Below are 16,801 nucleotides of genomic sequence, written 5' to 3' on the forward strand. Positions count from 1 at the left end.
CTGGTTTGAATTCGTATTCGTGAGACTAGTCGCAGGGACGAAAAAGTGATCCCTGCCACTAGATTTTTTTTATGAAAATGGGTAGTTCCCACGACGAGACGTGATCCAACAAGGACTATTCGCGTGGACCAAATCCCTTCGTGTGTGCCGACCTTAAAATTTGGCCCCTCAAATGAAAGATATTAAACAAAAATCTACTTTATTAAATTTATGTCCTTTTAACGAAAGGCAATAGAGACCTGAGTCTAAAAAAGTACTTACGCCGTCGCTTTCTTCGTCGTCTCCTTCGTTTTCGGCGACGTCTTCTTCTTCTCGATCTTCGCCGCTTTCTCCTTCGTCTCCTGCGCCTTCTTCTGCGCCTCTTCAACAAACCTGGAAAGATTTTTCTCGGTGAAATACTTTCCTTTAGTCAAGGAGTTAATACAATGTGCATGCGTGATGTGATGTTCTATAAAAGGTGTTGCTTTAGAGAAAAAGGGCGACCATACAGAGTTCGCACATAATTTAAGACTAAAAATTTTACAGAATCAAAAAGAATCACTGAAACAAAATATGATAAAATTGGTGATCGGACGACTTGCGTTGCTTTCTAGTTCGAACTGAGATTGCCCGTTTCCAACACAAATTATTCTTTTTTCTGAAAAATATCTCTGATTCTGTGACATTTCCATGCGCTTATGACGTTGTCCAAAATCCCTTAATTTTTTCGTAACACAAAAACGCACAAAATCCCTTAATTATATTCGCAACTTTTTTCAACTTTGCCATGACCACCTCAACCCTGAGGACATCGTTGATTTCGATGAGTAATATGATGGGCAACCCTAAAAGTCTGCCTCGGAGGGAAAATTATTGTCTACACATTTATCAGAGAACGCAAATTATATTCCCCGTCACCCAAAAAACCATTTCAATAATACTTTTTCTTGTCAAGTGAATTTTAAGGACCTTTTCCACACTGCATTTACGCGTTTTCTGTTCATGTCTCTTTCGCAGATCCTCCATTAAAATTATAAGCCAAAGGCATAGCCGGCCGTTTTGGAAACACGCCAGAACACCCTTCTCCATAATGAATCAATACAGTCATGTAATATATAAGCAAACTGTGTTTTTGTCATCGACTCTCTTCTAGTTCAGAGCTAAATCACTTACGTGTACGGCGTCTTCTTCTTCGACCTCTGCGTCCTCTTCCCCGTCTTCGCACTCGTCTTGTTTTCCTGCGCCTTCGTCTTTTTCTCTTGAAATATCGTCTAATTCGTCTTATTTGTCGTCGACGCCAACGTCTGTATCTGCGCAATCGCCTCCTTCTTCTTCTACGCACGAGTTTGCGACTATAACGACCTGTAATTCATTTAAACACTTCGTTTCAGATATTTTTTGTGTGATTTGTTCGATCTTAAAAGCAGCAGAATAACGTCTGTCCAAATTAAGGCAATGTGGAATGATAGTAACCATTTATATTCTTTTTCTAGCGACACATGTTGGGTTCTCCCTGAGTAACTACCCACAGCACTTCACAGCAGGACGTAGATGCCCGATTAATACGACCTCCAACAACAACTTTCTAAAGCCGTGTTCACACTAAACTTTAATTATATTCAACTGAAGTATAACTGAGGCTGTCATACTCCGTTTAATTTGTTCAATTATGATTCAGTTCACATCTAAAAAAAAGGCACGGTAACGTCGCAATCTGAAGTTAAAAACAAAATGGCGCCCAATCGCGGCTTGGCGACCGTGATTTTTACTCTGCCATCATAAGCGATTCTAAGGCAACAAGGAAGGCTCGGAAGGCTTCAGTCGCGAATTTTGAATATTTCTACTTCAGGCTGTTAATTTTAAAATGACATTGTTGCACACTTCGTGTGTACCTTCCTTCGGCCATTCCTTGCCTAGTTTCTTATTATGCATAATATATTTAAATCGTTTGCACCGCCTCTTAGCTCCACAAGGCAATAAGGAGTTTCGTCTCTTCGTGTCACCACGTGTCCCCAATTTGGTCAATCACTTGGTTTGCATGAGAAAACAGTAGTTGTACTTTCATCCCAGTCATTGAGAAAAGAGCCTATCAATAGACCAATCATAATTGAAACAAAATTCTCGAATCGGATTGGCTATCAGCAGCCATGGTTTGAGCATTTATATGACAGAGTAATTGGACAGTAAGCGCCATCGGTGCGCACTTCAAAAACACATTTGAAGTTTTGTTTCCACTGTCTCATTTTACTTGACGTTTTGTTAAATACAAAATAAATTTGTAACAAGAGTTCGTTTCATGCAATATCGTCTGTTGTCAGAATCTGTTATCGGATTCCCGGCACACGGTCGTCCGATTTTGTCAAACATTCCTGTGATCACAGACCGAATTGGGCTCTACTCAGTCATATTAGTATTGTAAGGTAAAAATCCACTCACGGTAGCGCTTCACCCTCAAGCGGCGCGTCCATTTTCTTTTTCCAAGCCGCAGAATAACTCGCTTGCCTTTTCTCTTTACCCGCAAACGTCTTCCTCTACAACGTATATAACGTACGAACTTTCTCTTGACACGTTTTGTGCGGCCTCGGTAACGAAGATACAATCTGCGGCCTCGTGGACGTATTAAGCCGTATGATCTGCGATGAATACGGACCTTCAAGCTAAAGCGTCTGATTTTTATCCAACGTCGTCTGTACCTGATGTACCAGTATCTCTTCCGCTTAATGATATTAGCCCAACGCCCTCTGTACCGTATGACCCTACGCCGGCCTTTAAATCTAAACGACCACCATTTGCCACGGAGTCGCATATACAAGCGGCGGATAGGTTTGGTGCGTCCTCTAACGCGGATGGTGTACAACCGCTTACTCACAATTGGGTAGCGCTTTTTGTTGTAATAGACAAGTGTCCTTCCTATCGAGAAATATGGAAATGAATTTTGTTAGAGAAACAATTAAGTTGTCTTCTTAGTGTCACTGGAAAACAGTCAAAACTGTTTATTTCAAGAATACCGTGATGCATTATAATTCTAAAGATATCTAAAATTTTGGGGATGGATCGATGTCGTTCATATTTCAGACGATTTGAATTTAACTATAGCGGACCGTTCTCTTTTATAGGGGTGGAGTTGGTAAAAATATTACCAATCCAATTGTGATATTCACGCGATCTCCCAGTCTCGGAAGACTTCCCCAAACACTATACGTCCCATTCTAATTAAATTTTCTAATCACAATTCAATGAAGGCCTACAGGAACTAACTTAAAGGACATGACTGAGCTGGAATAAATTTTTCTGGACGGGGATTTATCCAACGGACAATGTTATCTATAAATCTTATGTATTCGTCACTTTCATGTTGTGCTTTGCATAATCTTTACCACAATGATACCACCCTCATTTTCGGTCCGTTTCAGGTTCGCAATCAGATTGATAACGATGCCCTCAGATCAGCTGAGTTAGAGCGGTTTTCAATTGAGTGTCGAAAGTAATTTCGCGTTTGCTTTGGTTTTGCATTACTACACTCTGTGATTGGTTAACAAAACTCGCGCCACCTTCTCAACCAATGGGAATCCAAACCAAACGTGTTTTCGCCGCAAGCGTTTTCCCGCGCTTGGCGCCAGTTACATGTATTTCGTTCGAATTCTGATTGGCTCATTGTGTTGTTTACATCTGTTGCGATTGGCCAGAGTAATTACTTTGGTTTTCGTTTTGCGACACTCAATTGGAAACCGTTCTAATAGGCTACCGTTTTGTTCTATCATTTTGAAACAGTTTGCAATATAACGTTGGTGTCCTAAAATCTGGAAATACCACCTTCCTCTCCCCGTGAGATGGTTGTTTGGCATAATAACAGTAATAAAAATTAATAGAAATATAAAGAAATGTTGTTGTTGTTGTCATCGTCGATTCCAGTATGTCTTTTAGCTTTTTTAGAGTCTAAAAGGCGTGAAACTGCCATCTGAAGTTCTCTGCTTAAGGAAAGGAATCAACTTACGTCGTCTTCTTCTTCGTCGTCGTCGTCTTCTGGCAATCTTCCGTCTTCGCCGTCTTTGTCGTCGTCGCTTTCTCCTTCGGATTCTTCGCCTTCGCCTCCTTCCTGTAAATAGAGAGAAAGAAGGACAACAGCTTAAGTCCAAGAAGAGCATACCATCGACAAAGTCTCCTTTGAATTATTGTTGGCAAAACAAAGAAGGCAATTGCTGGCGGTCTTGAACTGTTTGATAGCAGTAAAGACCCTGCCTCAGTTGCCAGAAAATATATTGTTAGCTACAAGAAGACAGGAATAAGTTAGCTTCTGTGAGGAAAACGATAGATCACCAAGGTGGACTCGCTAAAATACAGTTAGGTCAGCTTCTCTAGCCGGAAACGAGAATTTTTTTCCTTGACAGTACGAAATTTTCTTCGGTGTCTGAAACACGATCTGTGGCACACGCGCAAGTATTCCTTGACAAATCTCGCCAGTTTTTGAACAAGGAGAGTTGTTAAGGGATAACTTGCAAATGCTGTTTACACAGAAGAAAATAAAACTTGTCAAGGAACCCTTGCTGTTCCATCAACCGAGCAAGTCGCTACTCTAAAGGTTTCATAATAATGTTGACAACAGCATTATTTCCGGGTCAAAACTATTTAGCATTTCAATCATGTAAAATGATCAACAGATATTTACAAGATTTAAAACCTGGCTATTAAGCATAGATAAATACCTGAGTAAATAAAACCTTAACGCAGATCAATTGAAACTAATTATGTATGATAATAGAATGCATGCGGACCCATAACTCGAATCAATGAAAACACATAGGTCACTGATTCTAATGTTTTTGTTGTTGTTTTTTTAATTCCTTGAACTAACTAATTTAGTATCATTAAGTATAGACCTTTGTCACGGGCGGCCATGTTGAGTCTCAGGAGAATAAAAAGCTTTGTTTTTGCACGGCAAGCCTCGCCCAGTTGTGAATTCAGTGCGAAAACAATGCTTTTTATTCTACCGACATTCAACATGGCCGCCAAGTGACAAAGGTCTATTCTTGCCCATAACTTTGGACCTAAATACACCAAAGAAATGCAATGTTTCCATTTGTCCTGTCAAGGAAAACTTCCTATCCAATCACACGATGCTTTGCTACTCGTCAAGAGTTTCTTGACAAACTTTCCTATGGTCACCGCTGTTGAACAAGGAGACTTGTCAACGAAAAAACGTAAGTTTTGTGGAGCACACAAGAAGATAAAACTTACTTAATGCAAGCTTTTCAAGTCAAACTTGCTCGTGTGGAATTAGCCTAAGTGAACTAGCTTGCTTTCGTCTCATGTTCAGTCAAAGAGAGAGCCACAAAAACATTCTCCCATAACAAAAGTCAAAGAGAACGTGAAATGCTTTTGCTTTGCAAGAATGAAAATAGCAATGGACGACAATTTCTGTTACTAAATTCCTTTTGGGCAAGTTTGCGCCGCGTCCTGGCAGCAGATTTCGTCAATGTACCCAGCATTGCTGAGAAAACAAACAAAGCGGCAACAAGAAACAAAAACAGTGCAGCTACTGTGTACAAGGTGTGAGAGTGCGAGATGCAGGAGGGTAAGAACATCATAATGGCTGCTGTAAGTTCAGAGTAAATAAAAACGTGAAATAGAGAACAAAACATACTTCTTCGTCGAAGTTTTCGTCGGCTACGTCCTCGACGTCGCCATCGTCTTACGCCTGCGATAAAAGAGGCACAGCACATATCAGCGCAGAACAAGAATTATAAATTATGCATATATACCTAGAAACAAAGTGTAAAAGCCAAACGCATTGACGCACTTCCTCCTAAAATTATTACATGTTTTGAATTACGTGTTTCCTGACTGTTTTCCCTTTTAGCGAAGTATTTCTTGAGCGCTTAAAAAGGTTGTGTCGTCGTGGAGATGTTGACTTTTTTCTGGTCAAAACTGTGCTACAACACTTTTACCTAGCTACAAAATAAACAATATAATTCTACTATAATAATAATAATAATAATAATAATAATAATAATAATAATAATAATAATAATCTTTATTATGCTTTTTTCGGTGTACATGGTTGATCTTTACAATCTTGCAGGTAGAGGTAATATATAGAATTTAATTAATTATTAGTGAAAATGATGTGCAAGCAAGGAAGCTAAAGGCTGGTTTCCATATGATCGCGGATCGCAGATCGCAATAAGGTCTGCGATCGTCTGCGATCATATGGAAACCAGCCTTTAGATAGAACATGGTTCTATCTTCTGCGATCGTCTGCGATCACGATCGCAGGATCGCAGACGATCGCAGACCTTATTGCGATCTGCGATCTGCGATCATATGGAAACCAGCCTTAAATGAACACTGAGAACACTATGAGAAAGAAATCAAATGAATTCTTGATCATTTCCTGGCGCATTTAGCAGGACAAAATGAACACGAAAAAACTTCAAAAAATGGATTATCCACTCCGATACAGTCCATTTAAGAGAAGAGACACTCATCGCCCGTTTTAGCCGGTGTACACTAATAAAGCAGGACTTACAATTTTTTATTAGTTTTGACATGACAATGCTCCTTAAACATACTATATATTCAGTCCACTCAGTACATCTTGTCTTATTCAGTGTCTCTGTACCCCACAGGGCGCAGAGAAGTCAGATTTGAAGAAAACTCCGGCTACATTCACTGCGAAATTGCGCGGCAAATCAAGTTTGTTGGTACAAGAACGTGATAGAACAAAGCGACATGAGATCTTATTACGCGTCTGTTGAAAGATTACTACGCCCACAGTCATTGATGCATGCGACTTGTGTCTTGGCGATAATCTTTCAACAGACGCGTAATAAGATCCCATGACGCTTTTTTCAATCACTTTCTTGTGTTAAACAAACTCGATTTACAACGCAATTTCCCAGTGAATTTAGCCGGAATTTACATCAAATCCGACTCATCTGCGCCACAGGTCAGCCAAGCCTGTTCTACACTCTGTCTCGTCAAGAAGCAACAAACTAAACACTTTGCCCCTGGGTGTGTGCCTTGAGTCAATCATCTTTCATTTCGACATTTTTCTAACGAAACTCGGTTGGCTTTCACCTGAATCTTTAAGTCTGTCATAAAGTGGTCAGGAGCAACTGTTTTTAATACAACTGAATTCCTTTCTTTCATTTCTTTACCTAACTTAACGAGCGCTTGTGTCCGCCATTTTCTTTGTTATCATAAATTTTTCCCCCGACTAGTGAGTTGAAGTTTATCCCTCGATAAGAACTAATCTTGCTTTCACCAACATAATTTAATCAAAGATTAAATTTTATCCCTCAATTACACTGATTTAATCAAGGGTTAGTTATAGTCGCCTTTGCAGGAACGGGGGCCCGGACAATATGTTTGTCTGGCGTTATCAAATCGTACTTAACACTGGCTCCAGTTGTTCAAAGACCGGAAAACTTTATCCAGTGGATAAGTCACTATCCGACAGTTTCAATCTGTACAAAGATTTCAGTATTTCCTCTTGTACAACCGAATATGCACACTCTAACCACAGTTAAGTTTGGGAGTGTTCGAAAACCTTGGATGACGTTTAACGTGAAGTATATTTTAGACCCTGAATAGTGCTTTATCCAGCGGATAAAATTATCCGGCCTTTGAACAACTGGGGCCTGGTTATGTTAACCTTATCTAGATCGAGACTTTATTGACTTCAGGGGCCTGGGGAAGCGGATTTGACTCAATTCCATAACTACGCAAGAATAAAAGCTATGACAGTGAGACTTGGAGCATAGATAGCACGTCCAAAGATGTTTCCTTTGAAGTCGACAACGGAAAGTGATGACGTCATGATTACCAAATGGAGGCCATCTTGGACCGCCATCTTGGACTGCCATCTTAGATTTCTGGATTTCCACAAAACTTCAGGAAACCGCCGAAATTGAACGAAACGTAACCAAAAACAGTATCGAAACACTAAAATCAGCCAAAAACATAAAAGTTACGGAAAAAAAAGTAATTTTTCTTCGTTGTAAGAAGGCGATTCCCACATTTTTGAAAAGACTACTGGCAAAAATTGGTTGCCATTGTAACATCTAGGTTAATCAACACTAATCAACCAAATCAAATTTTTCCCAGATAAATGTCTAAGAACGTTCTGAAGTTTCAGGGCGTTCGCTCAAATATTAAAAAATTACTTCAGGTTCAAAGTCGCCGCGGACAGACTCCGCCCCCTCCAACCTCGGGTCTACATAGGTTAATAAAGAGTTAACTGAACCCCCTGGAGAACTCATATTTGTCCAGTGTAACTCAGCCGGGACCCCGACATTTCTCCTTGTGTTTTACGTTACGGTTTGTTATAAAAATTGTTTCTATGTATTGAATCGTCATCATCACCGAGGCGTCATCCTCAACTTGTACTTAATGGCTGGTTATGCTACCAAAGAATTATATAAAATCACCATAATATGTTTATTTACCTCGGACAGGTATACGAACATTAGCATAACTGGGTCCACGTCTTTGCGGCCTGCTCATATACCTCACCCAAGATGGCCTACGGCCGACGTATCCAACAGCAGCTAAACTGGATCTGTAGCTCAATGTCACGCGCCGCGGATTGATGTTGATTCGTCGTAGAGCATACTTGTAGTACCTGCCAAACCTATAGGCTTCGTCCTGAATGGCAACAACCACAATTCTCCTGTGATAATGACAAAAGAAAACACGTCAAATACAGTTTAATATTACTGGGACAACTTTCTTCAAACAACCAACCCTCACAATTGAACGTGTATCCCTTAAATGACCAACCATCTCCCTTTAAACCTTGTCGCTGCATTAAGGCTGGTTTTCACTAGCGACGGAGTCGGAGTCGGAGTCGGAGTCGGAGTCGTAATCAGAAGAGTAGAGCTTATAATCTAATGAAAACAGCGTTCCGATTCCGGAACGTTAGCGACGGAGTCGTAAGCAGAGTCGGAAGAAAATGGAAACGTTCTGATTCTTCTGACTCCGATTCCGTCGCGCTTATGACTCCGCTTACGATTCCGATTTTTGATTTTCACTAGGTCATAAGCGCTCTTACGACTCCGCTTACGACTCCGACGTCGACTCCGTCGCTAGTGAAAACCAGCCATTATAGGGGAAGCCCTTACAAAGAGACAAATTTGCACAAAGGCTCTCTTTCACCTGGCGTTTGTTCTTCAAATATCCACCATCGGTACCTACTTAAACAATAAACTGTTTCGGATCAAGGAGAACCGAAGTGTTTCTGGCCGCTGATAGTTGACAGATAGGTATTTTTGTGAACAAGTTCTTTCCATCCGAGTATTTTCAGGCTATCGCCTGATGGTTTCTCCCCAAGGAAAAACACCATTACTCAAGTCATCAATTAAAAAGCAAACATAATCGACGAACATTTAGTGGCGAACTACCGAAAAGACCCGTGAGCAAATTCTTGGGGAACTTTGTCGGATGGACAGAAAGAAATGAGCTATATTGTATATTTCATGTATTTTTATCACACCCACTAGCGGCTTGTGTACTGAAGATGGAAAAAGTTACATACGAAACATGTTTACAATAAATAAAGTCACAACCTCCACAAAAATTATTTCATGCCTGCTGGCTCTACGAAGATTTGGTATTAAATTTTCCCGATAAATTCGCCCTCGTGTATTTTTTTTTTTTTTTTCATTAAAAGATACTGTTCGTGGTCACCTCGTACGTACTCGTTCACAGACTAACCAAGGAAATGCCATTAGGCAAGAAGACTTGTCTCCTGTAAATTTAGTGTCCAACTGAGATTATTATTTTCATACAATTCCTACCCGCGTTTAATCCTGTAGATGAATCTCTTGAAACTTTTCGCCCAATTTCTGCTGCCATGGGTGTCAAAGGCTCTTCTTTGTTCCACGCGTCCTGATCAATAATAATAATAATAATAATGATAATAATAATGATGATGATGATGATGATGATAATAATAATAATAATAATAATAATATTAATAATAATAATAATAATAATAATAATAATAATAACAATAATAATAATAATAATAATAATAATACAGAAGTAAAGAGGTGCTGAAAAGAATGCAGAAAGCGGTGCTGTCGGGCACGCTCAATATTGCCCGGACATTTAAAGTTGTGACTTGAGAGACGGTTGACTGTATTATCCAATGATAATGATGACTACATTATCCAATGACAATGATTTTAGGCCAAGTTTGGATCCTTTTTTTTTTCTTTAATGTTTCATTGTGTCTAGCCTTATTTTTGTTGGTGTCGGCAACCAACTGAGAATTTTTTATTTTTTTATGATGATACGTGATCTGAGAGACGATCGAATTGTAATGATTATTATTATTTGATTTTTTTTTAGTAGATGAATAGATACAGATAGTTTTAATATATTTTATATATTTTTTATTATTATTTTGATTATATCCTTTTTTTAACTCCTAGGCTCATAGGTTACGCTGTGCGCCCTGTGCAGCTTTTTAACTAATTTTAGCATCCAGTTTACAACTCTGCTACCATAATAGTAATCACCAAATCTTAAATATCAGACAAAGGGGAGACCCGAAAAGTGTGACATTCTCTGTCCCAAGTCTCTCAATGGAATTGCCAACAGAGAGGGATCCACTTTACACAGTTCTTAACCCTAGCAAACAATTGGTATTTGGGTAATATTTTATACCTTTAACACACAGCTCTAGTACAAATAAGCGTCAACTTTCCTAGATTGTCCATAATATGTTTAGGATGATTTCATCGGTAGTTTTAGCCTGTCCTCTGATAAAATTTCCCGCAGCAGCCGCGATGCCAAGGACCCTTCACAACATGTTTCTTATAACTATTATTATTCCCATCAACATCATCATCATCATCCCTATTGCTGTTGTTATTGTTACTTAATCTCACCTGTCCTCCGCCTGATAACCACAACGTTAAAACCTCGGCCATGACGGGAATAGTCTCTTCCGTTAATTCTGATGTATGCCCTGGCCCTGCCAAGCGTACGCCCTCTTTTCTTGTCTGAATTGCCTTGACTCTCGACTCTAATACGTAAATATCCTGAGGACAAAGAGCAGTAAAATTAGCTTTGTCTTCTTAGTAATTTTTCCGGTGGATCGCCTATCATGTACTCGGCTTTCATGAAAGTGACTTGTGTGTAATGCCAGTTTATCCACGTTTCCTCTTCAGCCGTAGCAAGAGCCACAAAACACACATTTTTGCCACGAGTCAATGATTAACTAACTAAAGTTAAAGAAAAAAAACTGAGTATGAGGCGATTTTGGTGCAAATATTCTTTCAACGACTTAGTATATCAAAAGATGGCTTATAGTTTCAGATAATAAATACGGCAAGACTGATCCTTAGGGTAGTAAAAAGAGACCAAAAAAAAGAGGTGGATATCTAAACCCAAAAAAATATATGTACTTCGGTTTCTATATCCAACTCTTTTGATTTCGTCCCCTATTTACTGCCGTAAGGATCAGCCTATGTCCTCTACAGTTTATTATCTCAAGTATTTTACAGGTCCAGGTCTGCAAAAGAACGAGGATCTCTCAACTTCTTGTCCGAACTGTGATGCTGCCAAATTTATAGTTCACTATTTCAGAAACGTTCCAAATGGAACAATGCCTATCAACTGAATTTCTAACTAGAATATCCGTCAACGAACCACATGTCTTCAATAGAGTCTTTCGCGAATTACCGTTGAAAAGCGAAAGTAATCTCAAAGTATCCTAAACGCTGATTCTGGCGGCTTTTTCCTGTTTTGGGAGCAACGACCCTAACCCAGTTGTCAAAAAAACGATTGTAAGCGAAAAGAAGATAGGAATGAGTTTTTTCCTCTGACTTTTGAAAAGAATCAAGAATAGGTAAAAGGAAAAGTGGTCTGGGTAACTAAAAATGTCACTTAAGCTTCTCAAGTCAAACACAATGATTTTGTGCATTTATTCGTTTTAACGATGATATATTTTGCTTTGTTTCATCTCATTAGAACTTTTAAAACGATAGTCTTTTTTACGCCAGAGAACCCACTAAACACTTATTGCATTAAAATATCAGAGGAAAGAGCAACGTTTTTACTTAGAATGAAAATACCAATGGACGAAAATTTCTGTCTGGATTGCTTGTGGGCACACTTGCCCCCAGCAGTTCAGAGCGTTGTAGTAACTTTTGTATTTTATGCAGCACTTGTAAATAGAACTATAAACAAACAACACGCGCTGTAAGCCCTAAAACAGTGCAGCTGCATTATATGGAGGAAGTGAGTGGAAATCTTTGTCAATTTATAAGTACATCGCGTTAAAGACGGTACCTCCAAAAACAGAGGAATTTTTGCGCGATATACGACTATGTGAAGAAAACGATCTTACCGACGACTATTGACATCCAAAAAGGAAATTGGCAAAAACCACGCATTTTTCAGAGACAATTAAGCAACAACCATTCTGGAACCTTTAAAATACATAACGATATTAGCATATGGCACTTTTTCGCAAAGAATGGTTCCTTTAAAATACATAACAACATTAACATATGGCATTTTTTCGCAAATTAAAGCTTAATTATCTCTGAAAAGTACGGGGTAACCCCATTTTCTTTTCTTTTTTTTTTTTTTGAATTAGAATAAATCTTGCTAAGATCTACTTTTCGAGTATTGCCATAAATCACGCAAAAACACCTATTGAATGAGGAGGAACCTTCCTAAAAGAAATGACCATACTGAGATGCGCAGAACACATGCGCACCAGCAAGTGGAGGCACCGTCCTCAAGTTCAGGGTCAACAATACCATCAAATAACAAACAAAACATACGTCTTCCTCTCCGCCCTCGTCGTCGTCGTCTCACGCCTGCGGTAAAATGAATTGAACGTTTATCACCTTTATCACGCGAATACAAGTGCAAACGCGCACCAAGGCAAGTGCAATCATGAGAACGTATGTAAGCCGGCTACGAGGTATGATTGAGCTCAAGGAAGAATTGTTGTTTGTTGGTGGAGCGGTTTTCAATAAATTGACGAAAGTAATTGCGCGCGTTTGCTTTGGTTTTGCTTTTCTGTGCTCTGTGATTGGTTGGCAATATTCGCGCCATTTTCTCAACCAATGAAAAGCCAAGCCAAACACAATAATGACGTGGTCGAACGGTTCAAATTCTGATAGATACGTTGTTCTCCTTATGTCCGCTATAGTTGGTAAAAGTTACTCTTACCAACTATAGCAGACGTAATTACTCAGTAATTACGTAGGTTTTGTTTTTTCGACAAGACCGGTTTCCAATTGAGTGTCGTTAAACCAAAGTAATTACACTGGCCAATCGCAACAGAAGTAAACAACACAATGAGCCAATCAGAACTCGAACGAAATACAGGTAACTGGCGCCAAGCACGGGGAAACGCGTGCGGCGAAAACACGATTGGTTTTGGTTTGGATTCCCATTGGTTGAGAAAGTGGCGCGAGTTTTGTTAACCAATCACAGAGCGTAGTAATGCAAAACCAAAGCAAACGCGAAATTACTTTCGACACTCAATTGAAAACCGCTCTATCAATCGAACACCGTTTTATACCGTGATAAAACTACCGAGTCAACACTCCACAATGTGTAAGCTTTGCGTGTTTGGGAATCCTTGACTGGGCCAACGGCTAATTTAGCTCGTTTGGATTCTACTTCTACTTCTTCTCCTTAACAAGATGCTAGTCAAGTGCAAGATAGTCTCCTGACATTTTTTGCAGAGTTCGTATCAAAGTATCTCATAAATGTTAATTCTTATGTATCAGAATCACCATGATCATTACTAGTGAGCTTACGCAACAGGACGGGTGAGGGAAGGGGACGGTGAAATATCGTTGTGTGACCAACGTGACATCTTAGTACCTTCACCTTTTTAGGCGATTTTCGACTAAAACTGGAGTTCTCTTATCTGTGACAACCTGAAAGCCACGAGCGGTAGGAATGTTACAATCTAGAGTCATGAATTCTTGGCAATCACGTTGGTCTCACAAGCACAATTTTCCGTCCCACCACATCAGCCATCCTGTTGCGTAAAGTCGCTACTACCTGAACTCGGCACTCCACCACCATCATCATCGTGTGGCTGATTTTGTCAATAAAGAATTCCCAAAAAAGGAAAAGAATATGTGTATTTACCTGTGCGAGGGATACGGACACGAATCACACTGGGACCATGTCGACGTTTATTGCTCGTTTGCTTTATCCAATATTGGCGCCTGCCGACGTATCCAACAATCGCCAGACTGCCTCTGTAATCGAACTTTAATTGCCTTGTACGCAAACCGATTCGTCGCAGAACCTTGATGTAGCTTTTGCCTTTGTTATACGCTTCGTCCTGAGCGGCAACAACCACGACTCTCCTGTGATCATTATTGAGAAAAGACAGAGAACACGGTTAGAGCTCACCGAGATGGTATCTCCCTTAGGCGACCATGCCCCTTAAGGAGCCATCTCCTTAAAGGACCATCTCCTTAAGGGACCATCTCCTTAAGGGACCATCTCCTTAAGGGGCCATCTCCTTAAGGGACCATCTTCCTTTACACCGTTTAACTTCATGATAACATACTTTAAGTAAAAGGAGTCTCTGTGGTAAGCGGAACTTTTTGTTTATACCTATTCAGACCAGCCCTTTTTTCTTTTTTTTTTTCTTTACGTAAAAAAATTTAACTCCCACGGGTAGTCATGTTTCAAAAGGTGCTCTACTTTGCTTCTGTGCAAATCTCTGTCGTTCCAAAAATCGACCCTACCAAAATTATTCGGCCTTCAAACCCTATGCACTCACTAACTATAACTATAGCTATAGCAAACGAGCTCAGCGAGGGCAACTAACGCTCAGTCTATCTGTGATTATGGTATCTGAGTTTATGCTTTTCGTGTCGCTATGCAATAACTTTGTTTTTACAACTCATACCCGCGTTTAACTCTGCGGATGAATCTTCTGAAATGCTTCGCCTGACTTATGCTGCCATGGGTATCAAAGCCCCTTCTTTGTTCCACGCGACCTGTTTCAAAAACAAAAAACAAAGAAAAATAATCACCAACTTCTAAACATCAGGCTAAGGAGAAACCTCACCACTTAAAATAATTTAACACGGAAAGTTTTCCCGACATTGACTTGGAACGACTATGCTAGCACTCTGAAACGCTGACGTCGCACAATTCATCAATACAAACCAAGAAACAACAGGCCTGCTTTGGTTAATGGTTTCTATACTATTACACTGAAATTATTTCTAGCTGTCTTCGGCTACGTGCGTGTGATTGACCAGACGATCTTAATGTGTTAAGAAGGTCTGGTTTGTCGGCTCATAGGCAACAAACCTTTTCATTTATTCAGTAATTTCTACACAAAAACAGTAGCAGGTTTCAAGCCTTCATTTCGACTCTTCTCAATAGAATTACAAACAAATGGAGATCCACTTCACAAAGTTCGTATCTCTACTAAGCAATGCTGTCTCTCACCTGTCCTCCGGTTGATAACCACAACGTTCAAACCTCGGCGATGACGGGAATAGTCTCTTCCGTTAACTTTGATGTAGGCTCGGGAGTGTCCTCCTAGCATGGGGCCGCGACCACGCCCATACTTCTGGTCCTCAAAACCTTCACTACGGACGGTAACGAATACAAATCCTAAAGAGAAAAGGATCAGAAATAAGTTCTACCTTTTTTACTTTCCTCTTTTAGGCATTCACCTACAGCGGAAGCTTACGTCTCTGTCTTCTCCTTCTTCGTCTTCGTCGACGCCTTCTCCTCCGGCGTCTCCGGCGTCCTAAAGGGGAATAAAATTAGCGTAATTAAAATATAAATTACGTACCATGATTACAATGGGTATGGCTCTCTCCCTCTTTCAACGCCATTTGCTTTAAGTTGTATTTCTACTTGTGAAATTTTGAAGTTAAACGCACCAGTTCACAAATTTTACCTCACGTAAAGCTAAGCTGAGATTGAAAGTTTCAAGCATTACAATAACTTTAGCAAATACTGTTGGCCCATCAAAATTAATTCAAGTTATAGGTTTAAGGCCGATCACAACGGCTTTCAGTACCTTCCATCACCTATATTTAGACGAATCAATTCCACTACCCTTCATACGTTGATACAACAATAATGGTATCAAATAAAGGCCTAATCATTGGCAAACACGTTATGGCGATTTTCTCGACATAGATAATCATAGCAACAGTAAAACTCTTTCAAAAACATCCCTGATCTTAGCCAGCTTAACTTTAAGATGGTTAATTCTTTTTTTCTATCCCTTCTTCTCGCAAACTAAAGTAGTTTTGGGAAAAAGTTCCATTCTTTAAAGTTACTGGGCTTAAGCCACTGCAAAAGATAAACTTACAAAATTTATTGTGCGTTGAATTCCTGCTATAACCTTATTCACTGTTGATCAAAAAATGAGCCCTGTTCTTCCCTGGGAGGCCCCCTTTATAGTGCCCCATTGCGTTTAATATTCCGCTAACAATACGAGGCAAAAGAATTAACAAGAACAAGATATGGCTTCAGTTATCATTGGAGAAACCGCAGCACCATTCAACAGTCGAACAACAAACTTTGAACGGTGTTGGACAGTTCATTATTCGCTGAGGGCGAGAGTTTGCCTGCAACTCACGTCTCTGCCTTCGCCTCCTTCGGCGTCTTCTCCTTCGTCGTCGTCTTCTTATTCGCTTTCTTTTTTTGCGGTATCGTCTTCTTCGGTATCGGCGTCTTCGGTATCGTCTTCTCCGGTATCGTCTTCCTCGGCCTTGGACGCAAAGAAAAATAGCAAGTGAAATAAAGTAAAAATGAAAGAGAAGAGACAATGTCATCAAATGGTAATCGAGACGTG

The 16,801-nt window shown here is 39.9% G+C and overlaps 1 protein-coding gene across 1 annotated transcript in view; it reads right to left on the minus strand.

Moving 5' to 3' along the window:
* The window catches only part of LOC146467642 (uncharacterized), a 129,211-nt gene that overhangs the window by 103,608 nt on the left and 8,802 nt on the right, over nucleotides 1–16,801 (minus strand). Inside the window, exons 10-23 of the mRNA XM_085125187.1 lie at nucleotides 16,586–16,717; nucleotides 15,683–15,742; nucleotides 15,436–15,603; nucleotides 14,885–14,975; nucleotides 14,110–14,333; nucleotides 12,780–12,815; nucleotides 10,875–11,027; nucleotides 9,777–9,867; nucleotides 8,427–8,650; nucleotides 5,621–5,674; nucleotides 3,974–4,075; nucleotides 2,416–2,889; nucleotides 1,153–1,341; nucleotides 262–372 (exon numbers count right to left, since the gene is read on the minus strand). Of these exons, the coding sequence (XP_084981313.1) occupies nucleotides 262–372; nucleotides 1,153–1,341; nucleotides 2,416–2,889; nucleotides 3,974–4,075; nucleotides 5,621–5,674; nucleotides 8,427–8,650; nucleotides 9,777–9,867; nucleotides 10,875–11,027; nucleotides 12,780–12,815; nucleotides 14,110–14,333; nucleotides 14,885–14,975; nucleotides 15,436–15,603; nucleotides 15,683–15,742; nucleotides 16,586–16,717 (2,109 nt within the window). The remainder of the gene's footprint in view (nucleotides 1–261; nucleotides 373–1,152; nucleotides 1,342–2,415; nucleotides 2,890–3,973; nucleotides 4,076–5,620; nucleotides 5,675–8,426; nucleotides 8,651–9,776; nucleotides 9,868–10,874; nucleotides 11,028–12,779; nucleotides 12,816–14,109; nucleotides 14,334–14,884; nucleotides 14,976–15,435; nucleotides 15,604–15,682; nucleotides 15,743–16,585; nucleotides 16,718–16,801) is intronic.

The sequence above is a fragment of the Pavona decussata genome, unplaced genomic scaffold (assembly GCF_977016875.1).
Source record: "Pavona decussata unplaced genomic scaffold, jaPavDecu1.1 SCAFFOLD_134, whole genome shotgun sequence".
NCBI classification, from domain to species: domain Eukaryota; kingdom Metazoa; phylum Cnidaria; class Anthozoa; order Scleractinia; family Agariciidae; genus Pavona; species Pavona decussata.